The 14,207-nt window shown below is 49.6% G+C and overlaps 1 protein-coding gene across 1 annotated transcript in view; it reads left to right on the top strand.

The window, feature by feature from the left end:
- The window catches only part of PTPRS (protein tyrosine phosphatase receptor type S), a 362,151-nt gene that overhangs the window by 191,631 nt on the left and 156,313 nt on the right, over nt 1–14,207 (top strand). The window contains 3 exon segments of the mRNA XM_048496069.1: nt 302–447; nt 1,645–1,786; nt 10,054–10,242. Of these exon segments, the coding sequence (XP_048352026.1) occupies nt 302–447; nt 1,645–1,786; nt 10,054–10,242 (477 nt within the window).

The raw sequence follows: 14,207 nt of genomic DNA, 5'->3' as shown, positions 1-14,207 counted from the left end.
TAGGAAACACCTATGAGTTGCTCTCTGGATATGAACAGCAGCAGATTGTAAACTAGAATCTCTGGTTGTTGAGAGAGAATTTTGTGGTCTGTCCTTTCTGATCCTTTTTGCTAGCTGCAGCGTTTTGTATTTTTCTGGATCTTTGAGCCTCTTGCATCAGGGAAAACTAGAGGAAAGCTTCACCACGAAGTTAACAGATCTGTGCATCTAACCCATTTGTTGATAACTTCCAACTTAATAAAATGTGTGTGTCTCTCTCTCCCCCAACCTTGTGTCTCTTCCCTTTCTCTTGGCATCCAAGGTCCCCCAGTATTCATCAAGACTCCTGTGGACCAGATCGGGGTCTCGGGAGGGGTGGCTTCCTTTGTGTGCCAAGCTACCGGAGACCCGAAGCCCCGTGTGACCTGGAACAAGAAAGGAAAGAAGGTGAATTCACAGCGGTTTGAGGTGAGTATTTACTGCAGATATTCCATGATAAAGAGAGTTTGTAAGAAGCCATCTGTGGCTGATTATTCACTGGCCCCACAGCGAGGGTAAGTTTCCTCTGGGGCAGAAATTTCTGTACTGACACGATCCTCTCACAGCGCTGAAGATCCCAGAAGCGAAAGCAGTAAATCCCCTCACTTCAGGATTTCGCTGTTTCCAGGTCACCCCTCTGTCCAACACGCTATCTGTCGATTCCTGCGAGGAGTTGGGGGTGGGGAAGGGGAGATAAAGCTGAGCCATGTGCCCTTTGAAAGAGTTCATCTGAAATTTAATGAAAGCCCGCAAGCTGCAAGGCAGCCTAATGTGAGAGGTTGTTCTCAGTCGTCATTTACGCATGCACTACTTCCCCCGTGGCTGTTTGCTTCACGGTGGGGTTTTCCTGTTTTGTTTGCACAGGGATTTTCCTCCTGTGTAGTGTCCAGTGGTGGGAATCTAAACATTTAGCACCCGGTTCGCCTGTACTGCCAAACTGGTGCGAACCAGCTGAATCTGCCGAACCGGTGCAAACCGGCTGAATCCCACCACTGGTAGTGTCCATTGCTGATTTGATTTGCCATTTTGCCCAACTGCTGCTTCCTTGTTGTCTCCATGCGGCCTCCGTTTGGGGAAGGTCGCCTGCTGCCTTTTCCCCCCTACTGTCTTTGGTCTAGCGCCAATTGGCCATTCTGGCAGGGTCTAATGGGAATTGTAGTCCATAACATCTGGAGTGCCAAAGGTTCGCCACCACTGGTCTAGCGTTACTTTGCTAGACCGTGTCAATTTCACAAGGTTTTACATGGTCCAGCGCTCCAGTGATAGACCTTTACAGTTGAATTTTAGAAAAAAAATTAAGCCCTTCTGATAGTTTTGAAATGGTGGCCCGAAGAGTGGGAGGAACTGCTGAAGCGTGGGCGGGGGGAAGGCAGGGAGGAGTGAGAAAACCAGAAGAAAGTAAACGCATGCCGATTTCCTTCTCTTTCCCTGTGAAGGGAAAGAAAAAGTCGTAGTTTGACAGCTTTCTGAAATCGCAGGGATTCTCTGATCTGAGGGCAAGGTGACTGCCAAAGAGAGGGACCGAGAATCAAACGTAAAGGGGCTGCATGCTCACAGTAAAGGCAATCACACATGTGTAAAAGCCCAGAGTAATTTCACTTTCTTGTCTCTCTCGCTTCACCCCAGACAATCGAATTTGATGATGGAGCCGGTGCCGTCCTACGGATCCAGCCCCTCCGCACCCCCAGGGACGAGAACATTTATGAATGCATTGCCCAGAATTCTGTTACCGAAATCACAGTCACGGCCAAACTCACTGTCCTGAGAGGTAAATCCTGCAGCTGAACGGATCTAAATGTGTTTGCCTGGGAGAGTAAGTGAAGTCAGTGAAACTGATATCTGACTTAAACCTACCTTGGTTGTAGGGCTGCCATTCTTGAGATGGGAATTTGGGTATTCATAACAGAGCCATTGTTATGGTAGAACAAGTATCTGAAGAGGCGGCATAGAAATATCCTAAATATATAAAGTGCTGGACTAGGATCTAGGAGATTCGGGTTCGAATCACAGCTCCACCGCAGAATCTTGCTGGGTGACTGTGAGCCAGTCATGCTGGCGGCCTGACCTACCTGACAGGGTTGTTGTGATAGTAATAGGAGAAAGGGTGCTCCTCCTTACATGTCCTGAGCATCTTGGAGGAAGGGTGGGATAAAAATGGAGTAGACAGATAAGATGTTGCTCTCTGAGTAGGAGCTCTATTCACTCAATAATCCATTTCTGCTGGAATGTGCCTTAGGAATTGCTGGCCTATACTTGGGGGAGGGGCTCTTTGGCAAGGATTATATTTTGAACCTGTGCAGGACTTGCCCAGCAAACTGTGTGCAATAGAGCATTTGGGTAACTCCTATGTAAATTCTCCATTTCCTGACTTGCAAGGTAGACTGGAGTGGGGAGGCTGTGCTTGCTGTCATTTGCGCAGGTATCTGGGCATTATTTTACCTTTTGATCTAACCTGCATCCTTGGCCCTTGATGCCGTCCTGTTCGTGCAAAATAGTTTTTTGTCACACTAAGTGACAGGGTGTATTTTCCTCCGGGAGAGCTGCCATTTGAGGTCTAGGGGGGCTGTCATCTCAGACAGGGCTGGACTTGTTTCAGGGCATTTCCAGGGGCGGGCGGGTGGGGGTCATGTTTGCAAAGCTCAGTAGATTTCCAGTCACTTGCATATGACTGTTCCTGGAAAAGAAATTCATTTTTGTTTATGTAGCGTGTTATTCCCGTTGCAACGTGCCAGAGGGCAGCAAGAGGGTGTCTGGCATGCAAGAAAGAAATAACATATACATATAAATGCAGAGTTCTACATCTGGGCTGCAAAAATGAGAAGCCCTGGGTGTGGCGTACACTTCTGGGTAGCAGCGTGTATGAACAAGATCTTGGGGTGAACTGTTAGCTAAATATGTGCAGTCGGTGGGATGCATCAGCAAAAAAGGACTAATGAAGTCTTGGGGTGTATCGGCAGAGTCACAACATCCAAATCGGATCATATCGTAGTCCCAGTGTACACCATGTCGGTCAGGGCAATACCTGGAGTACCGTCTGCAGTTCAGGAAGCGTCACTTCAAAAAGGACTCGCACAAAATGGAGCGAATGGGGAGGAGAGCGATAAGGATGATCAGGGGTTTGGAGGCCAAGTCCTGTGAGGAAAGGCTGAGGGACTTGGGAAAGTTTAGTCTGGAAGAGAAGAGGTTGAAAGGGATACTATTGCTCTGTTTGCATATTGGAAGGGCTGTCACTTTGAAGAGGGCTGGGACACGTTCCTGTTGGCAGCAGAAGACAGGACTCACAAATTGCGGGTGGAAAGGTACTGGCTGGACATTAGGAAAAAATAGAGTAAGATTAGTTCAGCAGTGAAATTTGCTGCCTGGGGAGGTCATGAGCTCCTGTCTGTCAGTCTTCAAGTCTCACCTGGTCAAACACTTGTCAGGGATGCTCCAGACCAGGGGTGTCCAACTCTGGCGCTTCAGATGTTCATGGACTACAATTCCCATCAGCTGGTCATGCCAGCAGGGGCTGATGGGAATTGTAGTCCATGAATACCTGAAGCACCAGAGTTGGAAACCCCTGCTCGAGACAGTGCAGGGGGTTGGACTGGATGGCCTTTACGGCCCCTTTCAACTCTACGATTTTATGTCTCTGTATTTATACAGCACAACACAGGGAGCCACTGTTGGCTGCCCAGGGTGTGCACCGCACAACTCAGCTGGACCATGCCACAGGTTTGCCAGGAGCCCAACACTTGCTTTCCGCACAGGCAAAAGACTGAGGCAGCCCCAGTTGTGTTAGGGGCGGCAAGGCGTGACCCAGGAATCTCCCACCTGTCCTTGCAATCGACTCCTCTAAGTTGCTGCCACGGGAGAGAGTCCCGTCCTGGTGGTGGGACAGCCCTGGCAAAGACCCTGATGGTGCTGAAGAGCTGTCCCACCAAGCCGCAAATTATCAGGGGACGAATTAAGCTGGGTTGGGTAGAGGTTGCACCAGCAGCATGCAAAAACGTTAGCTCCTGCTGCAGCATGGCCTCTCCCTGTGCTTTGATGGGTTCAGGTTCTGGTGCTTCTTTTCTCAGATTAGCAGGGGGAAGCCCTCCCCCCCTCCCCTCCCCCCGCCCCTCCCTCCCCTTTTGCCCTGGGGAACTCGCCACCATTTTTGGGCCTGCCAATTTCCCTTGCTTTCAGGCTGTTGCATGCAGATTGCAGCCGGGCACGAACAAGATGGTGAACCTCAACAAGCAACGCAGGAGGGAGAAGGGTCTATCTGCCTATCTATTCATTTATTTTGTTTGTATACTGCCACTCAAGGGGACTTCCAACATATTAAAAATGAAAAAAAAATGAAAAAAAAATGAAAAAAACAATTTTAAAAAACCTCAAATGGCAACTAAAATGTCTTGTAGATATAAAATTTTAAAAAAACGATATGAAAAACCAGATAAAGGTGGGATGGAGAGGGGGTCCGTTTGAATGGTGGATGCAGATGTGTGGATGGTACCACTAAGCAGTGGCGTATCTGGGGGAGGACAAGAAGGGCAGACAACCCAGGGCCCACTACCACCCCAAGATCCCTTTCTTGGTCTTGGAGAGCAGCATGGTGAAGTGTTAAGACAAGGTGCACGCTAATTTGGAGGACCAGGTTTGATTCCCCATTCTGCCACTTGAGCTGTGGAGGCTTATCTGGTGAACCAGATTAGCTTGTGCACTCCAGCACATGCCATCTGGGCGACCTTGGGCTAGTCACAGCTCTATGGAGCTCTCTCAGCCTCACCCACCTCACAGGGTGTTTGTTGTTGTGGGGGGGGGCGGGGAGATTGTAAGCCCCTTTGGGTCTCCAAACTCCCCCTCTACTGGATCACCCAAATTCTGATTCTTTTTTTTTTTTTAAATGCCTCAATGGTGGCAACGGGACCTCAGATTAGAAACAGGCAATTATTCCCCCTAAAGACTGATGCAAGTGTGGGCAATTGAAAGAGGTTCTTCGGTCGTGGCTTTTTGGTCCCCTTTTTTCTTTTGTCCGCCCAGTTCCTTTACATTTGCCCACGCAAACACACAAATCTGCCTCCCCCCCTTCTCAGACAAAGTTATCCTTTTGACCTTTCTTTGGCTTTTGGGCATTAAAAGATCTGGCTTTGGTTTGCCAGTGCTGGACTCATTTGTAACTGCTGAGGAGAGTTAGAAGCACAGAGAATGAATCTATTAACCTCTGCTTTTCACTAAGGGAGTAAGAGCCCAGCCCTTCTGCTCTTCTTTTTCTTTGCAGTTCTTTCTCCATCTTTGACTCTTATCTCCCTTTTCCTTTGTCTTTTGGCCCTTCCCTCTCTCTTCTGATTCCCTCCCTGGTCACTATCCTTGTCTGTGGAAGGGACCCCAAAGAAGCAAAGGCGGAACATAGGTTTTTTTTAATATATATATATATAGCAGTTGTTTCAAACTCCAAAAGAAGTTTGTTGTTGGGGTGAGCTTCCGATGGGGGAGGGGATAAATATGTGCCACAATTCCAGAAAACTATGGCAAAACAGAGAAATTAGCTGTGGGATTCAATTTTCATTTTTTTTAATTAAAAAAAAAAGTTTGTAGTCCTTCTGGATTGCAGCTCTGTGCAGGAAATTATGTGGACAACTGAAAATGTAGACACCAGTAGATTTGTGGAATGAGACTTCCTGTGATCAGGGGCTATGATGAGCTCACTAGATAGAACCTCCATACAGTCACAGCATTGAAAGGGGTCTTAGAGGCCATTTAGTCCATCTTATTGTCGGAAATACTAAGCTAGAATATCACCAAATAGGTGGCTATTCAGCTGCTATTTGAATACATCCAGCGAGGACTCCAGGTGAGGTTGTGGAGTATGGGAAAGAGTGGGATTATTATTTATCATGATAAAACTACTGTTAATCCAGCCTAAAGATATTGGCCTTTTCTGCCGCTGCATCACACATATGACTCATGTGCAGCTAGGTTTGCCCACAGCCTTGAGGTCCATTTTACATGCACTGCTGCCAAGCCGAATATCTCCCTAGTCCATACCTGTGCTTCCGATTCTTTGTGCCTGAATACAGAACAGTGCCTTTCTAGGGAGGTCACTTTCCAAGCACCCTCTTTTGTGCCCCATTCGTTGTTAACCCCGTAGGAAAGATGAAGCTTGCCCTGTGGTCTAATCCAGCCGGGGCTGCTCGTACATTCTTTTGGAAAACATTAAATGGCTGAGTTCCCCAAATATCTAACCCAGTGGTGGTGAACCTATGGCACGGGTGCCAGAGGTGGCACTCAGAGCCCTTTCTGTGGGCACGCGCAAACAGAGTGCCCCTCACACACATCTAGGCTGGCCTGGGCCGCTGGGCTCGATTATTAGCATTAAACCTAAGACCTAGTTTTGGGGAAGCTGTGTAGGTAACCCTGTTAAACACTGTTAAACCCCACTGATTTTCATGCGATGAACTAAAGTGCGATCCTTTACCTGGGAGTAAGCTCGGTTGCTGGCAATGGGGCTTGCTTCTGAGCAAACCCTCCTAGGGTCGTGATTCACCCGTTGGAAGAGTTGCACAGTTGCTTCAAAGCAAAGCCACCGACAACCACCAAGCTTACTCCCGAGTAACGCACGCCTTGGAGCCAACCTTTTTTTCTAAACTAAAACCTCAGTATTCATGTTAAATTGCTGTGTTGGCACTTTGCGATAAATAAGTGGGTTTTGGGTTGCAATTTGGGCACTCGGTCTCGCAAAGGTTCGCCACCACTGATCTAACCCAATCCTCCCATAAGAAAAGCCAGGCAGTGCGTAGCGTAATATCTAGTGCCGTGTGGACCCTTTGTCCCTGGCAGAATAGGGCGCGGGGCTGCAGCGTCACAGGATCTCCTCCGTCTTTGTGCCAGCCAGTCCTCCGGGACTAGCGTCCTCTGCCAATCTCATCTCGAATCTGATCACGCCTCCAGCCGTGGTTGTTTTAATTAAACTCCGAGGAATTCTGCACAATGTGGCACAGGAGTAACATTTTTGTTTAATTAGAAACACTCAGTAATAATAGTTGTTGCAGGCCTTCCCCCACTTCCCTCCTCTCGCGCTCTCCCGCACATATAATATACACCCCGCCTGTCAAGAGGGGCTGTTCTATCTGTTGGCAGGTTAATTAGTTCATGAAATTAACGAGCGCCGGTTTGGGGGGGGGGTGAGGAGGGGCAGCCTCGTCCCAGACTGTGCAAAGTTGCAGCCCCAACGGATGATGTCACCTCCAGCCAATCGGGTGCGAGTCCTCGTTTCCTTGGTGGGAGATGCAACAGCCTGATTCTAGTAGATGTAAATACACAGACAATGGTGCGCGGGTGCGGAGGCTGTAGCTCAGCAGGAGGAACATCTGCTTTGCATGCAGAAGATCCTGGTTTGATCCCCAGCAGCTGCCGTTAACAGATCTCCGGGGAGACTTTCTCTTGCAGGACAGAGTGAATTTGGAGCTCAGATGATCTGATGGTGTTCAGCATCTGGCTGTGGGTTCTTGCTTGTATCTGCCCAATGCTTAGGATTATCCTGCAGATTCCAAACATTTATCCATCAAAGGAATTTTCATTCCGCATTGCCTGCAGAGAGTTCACGCACCCTTCTCTCACAATGCTTGAACCAGGGGGGCATTCACTGAAAATGCTGGGGGGAAGAATTAGGACTAATAAAAGGAAACATTTCTTCACACAACGTGTGATTGGTGTTTGGAATATGCTGCCACAGGAGGTGGTGATGGCCACTAACCTGGATAGCTTTAAAAAGGGCTTGGACAGATTTATGGAGGAGAAGTCAATCTATGGCTACCAATCTTGATCCTCCTTGATCTGAGATTGCAAATGCTTTAGCAGACCAGGTGCTCAGGAGCAGCAGCAGCAGAAGGCCATTGCTTTCACCTCCTGCAGGTGAGCTCCCAAAGGCACCTGGTGGGCCACTGCGAGTAGCAGAGTGCTGGACTAGATGGACTCTGGTCTGATCCAGCAGGCTAGTTCTTATGTTCTCCCTTCCCCCTTTTAGTCTTGCCGCAAACCTGTAAGGTGGGTAGCAGCAACAGGGTGTAACTGGCCCAAGGACTCCTACTGAGTCAGAGCTCTTCTCCGTCTGGCTTTGGATTTGTTCTTCTCTTGTGGGATCCATTTTCCTTGGCTTCAGGCTGGCACCTTACCTGTGCCTCCCAGTTGAGACCTTGGTCAGGGCTTGCTTCACAAGAGGCCAAAGAAAATCCTTTCTTTGTCACACAATAAATGATTAACTTGTGGAACTCACTGCTACAGGATATACTGAAGGCCTCTTGCTTGGATGGCATTGAAAAGAGATGAAACAAATCTACAATGGGGAGGCAAGATGGAACCTCCACATTCAGAGGCTGCTTCCTGCCAAATACCCGTTGTCTCAGAGGAGCTGAGTGCAAAGGAGACAGAGGGAGAGGGCTACAGTTACAGGTTAAAAGGAGACGTGCTTGCCTTGCTGCTAGGTATGGCAGAAGCCTCTGTGAAATGGAGGCATCTGCATCTGAGGAGGGCTGAAGGCACTTTCGCACATGCAGAATAATGCACTTTCAATTCACTTTCAATGCACTTTGCAGCTGGATTTTACTGTGCTTAATAGCAAAATCCACTTTCAAACAATTGTGAAAGTGGATTGAAAGTGCATCATTCTGCATGTGCGGAAGTGCCCTGAGTCTTTGCAGGATCCCAGGCCTCAGTATTCAGAACTCCCTAAATAAGCCCTGCCTTGGGCTTGACTCTGCCTGGGTCTAACAAGTGGACTTCCTGGTAAGCTCCTTGCGCCTGGTCTTCCTCTGAACTCTGGCTCTCAGCCTGCTTGCCTGATTTCCTGCCTGTGCCTTGACTTTGGACTCCCTTGACAACACCTGTGCCTGCCCCCTGCCCTGCCTCCGAACTGCTTTTGACTACGCATTTCCCCTCTGCCTGCCCTGACTCCAAACTCATTGACCACACCTCACATGCTGCCCACCTTGACTCTGGCTCACCCAGCACACTCTAGCTCAGTGGTGGCGAACCTTTGGCACTCCAGATGTTATGGACTACAATTCCCATCAGCCCCTACAATTGGCCATGCTGGCAGGGACTGATGGGAATTGTAGTCCATAACATCTGGAGTGCCAAAGGTTCGCCACCACGGCTCTAGCTCCTGCCTGCCTGCAGCACACAGTGTTGGCGTGGAGACCGGAGAAACTTTGGCCATGCTTGTGAGCTTTCTCCACTACGACAAGATGTGGCCACTGACTTAGAGAGCCTTTTAAATCCAAGTCTCCCAAATCTCAGCCCAGCACTTTATCTACCGTGCCACGCCAGCATTGTCACAGTGTTGTCTGGAGAAACGTTCCAGGCTGAACGGTCAGACAGGGATGGCCTTTTACATCACCTAGAGGATTCCAGACATCCAGGGGTGGAGAAGCTCAAGGTCATGGGGGGAAAAAGTAATGGAGGGTGGGGCAGAAAAGTAATGGAGGGTGAGAGACTGTGGAGAAGCTGTGAGAGGTAAGAACAAGTGACTTCCTGTAGGAGTGGGTGAAAGCAAGCATGCAGAATTGCAGATCTGGTCCGAACAACAAGGAGGTTGCTGGAGCGGGGATAGGAAATTTCTATGTGGAGGCAGTGACAGAGAGGTATGATCACTGGGGGAATTCTAATAATTTAATAGCCGGTCCCACACGCCCCTCCAATGCCACCCACTTACCTGCTGCAGAGGAACTTATTGTGGGGGTTGAGGGGGGGGGCAATGGGGCTTTGTTGCCTTCCTCCCAGCCGCCACTGCTCTGAAAGCCCCCTCGCTCCCCCTCCCCTGGGAGAGGGGGCAATGGGGCTTTTAGCTCTGGAGCTCTGAAAGCCACTTTAAACAACTGGTTCGCCGAACTCAACAAAAAATTAGGTACTGTTACACCGAACCGGTGCGAACCGGCTGAATCCCACCACTGAGTATGACATAATCGACAGTGACACAGAGGTGTGACATAATCAACAAAGCGAATTTAAGACTCACACGAAGGGCCAGTCCATCTCCTGATCCTCTTTTTCTGTTTATGTGGTCAACAGAGGACCAGCTCCCCCCTGGCTTTCCAAACATCGACATGGGCCCCCAGCTGAAAGTGGTGGAACGGACAAGGACGGCAACCATGCTGTGCGCAGCTAGTGGAAACCCGGACCCCGAGATCACGTGGTTTAAGGACTTCCTGCCCGTCCACCCCAGTGCTAGCAATGGAAGGATAAAGCAGCTAAGATCAGGTAAGGCAGCGTCCAGCTCCGCGCTGAAGCTTTAAACGGGGAGTCTGGTAGAATGTTTACAATCTGGGGAAAGTTTTGTGGGCGTGGCTAAGAAACTATGCCCGTCTTGCAAGCCTATGAAAACTGCCTTGAGACTTAGTGTGGCCCTCGCTGGATGTGTTTTCAGGAAGCAGTTTCTGCAAGCATCCACGGATGGAAATGTTTGCAGTGGGCAGCCCATGCTGCTTTGGCCTAACCTACCATACCGTCCCCCTGTGTTCAGGCCTCTTTTGTGAGGCCTTCTAACTGTTTTGAACATGTGGGTAACAGCTGGTGTGATCTTGAAAGAGAAATCCAGGCAGACGCTTCACCCATGAGGTGAGCCTTTCCCCCTCCCTGTTTTGTTGGTAAGACAACCGACGTACATTCAGTCAAATCTTACTGCTGGCCTTTGCCCTGCAGTGTGTCACGTGCTGTTTAAAAAAAATGTGGTTAAGTTCATGCCTTTTTGCTCTGTCATTTTGAAAAAAGCTGTAGAACAACTGCAGAGATTTGGAGACTATGTTTTTAGTTGATGGTACAGGCGCTAGCCAGTCTGTGCTGCGCACCTCTAGACTGCAGAGCAGTGTTTTGCATCAGAGCCTGAGAAGGAAAGAGCTGCTTGTGTTGAACCCGTTGCTTGTATCAGACTCTTCCCTTCTTCCCTCCGCCACCACTAGCTGACCTTACAGGGCTAAGTCCATTTCAGTGGCTGTGGCTTGCCTGCAAAAAAAATCCTGGGCATTGCATTTTGGCAAAGATACTAGGAATTCTTCAGCCTAGCCCCAGCTGGCCAGCAACTAGTTGTCCTGGAGGGAATAATGAGGAGGCAAGGTTCCATCCCCTGTGTGCGCACAAATGTGGTTATTGTGGCCTTTGCCACACACCCATGTTTGGGGGAACAGGGTGTCTGCTTACAGGACCGCCGAGGCTGCATGGATTATCACTTGTGAATAACAGGCAGCTCCACCCAAAGAACCGCGAGGCCAGCCTCCGTGCCGCAGCCACCTTGCTGCTCCCACTAAGGCTTCCTGCCAGAGCAGGGAAAAATCAAAAATGCCTCCCCACCCCTGAGGAGCCCATCAGAATTATTGGACCTACGCCACCTTTAAGGGGGCAGGTGTCCGAATGCCCGCCCACTGGTGCAACAGGGCAAATGGCTGGGAGGAAGGCAATGAATGTCAGCTCCTCCCCTTGCCACGCTTCCAGCCCTGCTATCCAACAGTGGCCCTGGGATGCTGGTGACGCATCCAGCGTCGCATTCACACACACACACACACACACACACACACACACAAACACACACAACCCTCCAGATGGAGCTCTAAGTCTCCTGTGTGTATGTGCCCATGTTAAAGCTGGACTTGGGCCAGTCCTTCAAAAGCTGCGGCCACTGGACATTCTCCTGGCCTGGAGTGGCAGCAGAGAATTGGAATCTTCTCAGACATTGTGCCCCCGCGTACCAAGATCCTGGCAGCCTTGTGTGCATTCTCCTGAGATGCGTGGCCGCCATATTGTCTGTGCAAAGGCACCATCACCTTTTGCAGCTCTGGCACACACAAGCCGCGCGCTGTATTTTCCAGGCTTCTAATTTGCGTGGACTGAAGCAGTGTGTACTTGCAAAAATGCACACATTGGCCCTTTTCAGGCGACACAGGCATCAGAGGAATCTCTGTGTGGTTGTCAGGTGCCTGAACATCTGGAACGGGCCGCTGGGGCTCTGTGGCCCATCCAATCCTGCCACGCCTGCTGGAAAAACATGCTTCTCGTTTCTGTTTTTGCAGCATCAGTCCTGTGTCCAGTTTGGACAACCGGGTGGCATTTGGGGCTCTACGTGGGACCTGGGAAGCAAACCAGTGGCTGAGCAAAGAGTTGCGGGGGGGCGGGGGTGGCGGCTATCTGTACTCGTGACTGAATAATCTTCATTACGGCCCAGTTCTCCCAGGGATTTCTTGGAACTGGTTATGGATGGAAGGGGTTTTCTCTACAAAAATGTGCAGCACCTTCCATGTTGACTCCAGTCACTGCTTGAGAAAGTACCTTGCACCTTCCAAAGCCGGTAGAATCGCATCCGTCAAAGAGCACAGCCCACACCAAAGAGCTTTGGTCGGCTGTGCTGGCAAGTTTGGGGGGCAGGATGTGGCCACGGTCCACCAGGCCCAGCCGCCAGAGCAGATGTTCTTAAGCCCCGGGATGCGGCCATCTGTCTCATCATCTGTTTTTCTTAGTTATCATTTCAATCTGGTATGATATCGCTTTGCCGTCTCTTGTTTTCGGTCACTGTTTGTGCATCCTCTCTGTGTGAAGTGTCTCTCTCCCATGTTGGCGTACGTCTCTCTTATCTGTGTCACGCGAAGCGTGTGTTTGTGTACTCTTTTAACACTTATTCAGACCCTTCAAGCGGCGATCATTTTTATTTAGGCTGCCAGTTGGTTTAAGGAACCTTGTAGCCGTTTGATTGTACGAGTTGGTTTGTCCTGTGAAATCCGCATAAACTCGTGTACGAATTGTTCTAAAGGGGAAGAAAGTGTATCACGCCTCTATTTTCAGCACCTGTCCCAGAAGACACTTTCGTAGAAGCATTCCCTCCGGGGCGCAAGACAGCCTCTATAGAATTGAAGCCACGTTAGCAGAGAAATCCCCTTTCTTGGAAATGCCACTTCTGTAACAGGGCTTGCATTGAAAACAATAAATTCTGCCTGCTAGTTAATTGAGGTCATCTTCTTTTTTAAAAAAAAATCAGACATTTATAATTAGCCAATTAATGAATGTTGGAACTCTGCCCCCCCCCCCCAACAACCGGGGGAAATTATGCATATTTTTTTTAGTCAATTCTCCAAATGTAAGTTATCAGTTTGCCGGGACCTTTCCTGGCAAGGTATCGTCATGGGAGAACATAGAATGTGTTGCACACCTGCCGCCGCCACAATTTAATACGCGGCGGCAGCAGGTGTAGAACGTGTTCTTTGTCCTCCTGGTTACATAAGACACTGTTGTGCTCAAGTATCCGCTTCATACCGAGTGAAACCTGCCAGTCCCGTGCAAATCTTTCTGTAGCAGTTTCACCTTACACAAATGAAGAAACGGGTTGCAAACGTACTTATTTTATGTCATATTGTGGCTCCCCCCCCCTTTTGTTGCATAATTTATTCTGTTCTTTCTGCCAATCAGAGGCACTCCATACCCACTGGCTCTCCTGCTTAGATCCTCATGTGGTTTCCAGCTCAGCTTTGCCACCCTAAGAACTAGACTCCTTTTCTTTTTCTTGCTGAAAAGAAGAGCTACGGTCTTCAGGAACCCCGGTTGTGCAATTGCTGAATGGTTGCCTCCGCCCATCCGTGGGCTGTACTGTAGGACGGGTGTGTTCTTGGCGCAGTCGGAGAAACATGCCGCTGTGTATTTAGCGCTCAGCGCGCAGTGACCTGGTAACGGGGACTGTCCTGTTGGCTGAAATAACTGCGGTGCTTCAGAATTAAGCCTGGGTCAAAGGATTTTAAAGAAAGTAACAAAAGAAGGAGTTTCGGGGTGGGGGGGGGAGAAGGCTGGAACTGTCAAGGCAACCGTTTCGCAGGAAAGCCCCCCCATTTGGAAGTGAGTCCAGGGGGGCAGGGGACGCGCTCCCCCCCCCCCATCATTGACAGCTTTGACTATTTGGGAAGCGTGACAATCTTCTAATTGGCCACCCGCTTGCTCTCCCTGGCAGGAGGCTCCAAGAGTGCCGTTTGCTGCGGCCAAAGGCAATTCAGCTCTTGTTTCTTACTCCTTCCTCGGTGGTTTGCGTGTGGGATTTGACCGAGGGCCTCTGCTCGGATAAAGCTGTTTTTCAATCAAGGCAGCCCCACTTTCTGGGCTCGTTCGGGGGTGGTGTTTTAATCTTTGCCTCGAGCCCCCCACCCCCCACCCCCAAAAAGCCAGTTATCTGAAGCCTACTTGCACAGGAATAAATC

Source organism: Sphaerodactylus townsendi, linkage group LG05 (assembly GCF_021028975.2).
Source record: "Sphaerodactylus townsendi isolate TG3544 linkage group LG05, MPM_Stown_v2.3, whole genome shotgun sequence".
NCBI classification, from domain to species: Eukaryota; Metazoa; Chordata; class Lepidosauria; order Squamata; family Sphaerodactylidae; genus Sphaerodactylus; species Sphaerodactylus townsendi.
This window is presented reverse-complemented; position numbering and strand designations above follow the sequence as displayed.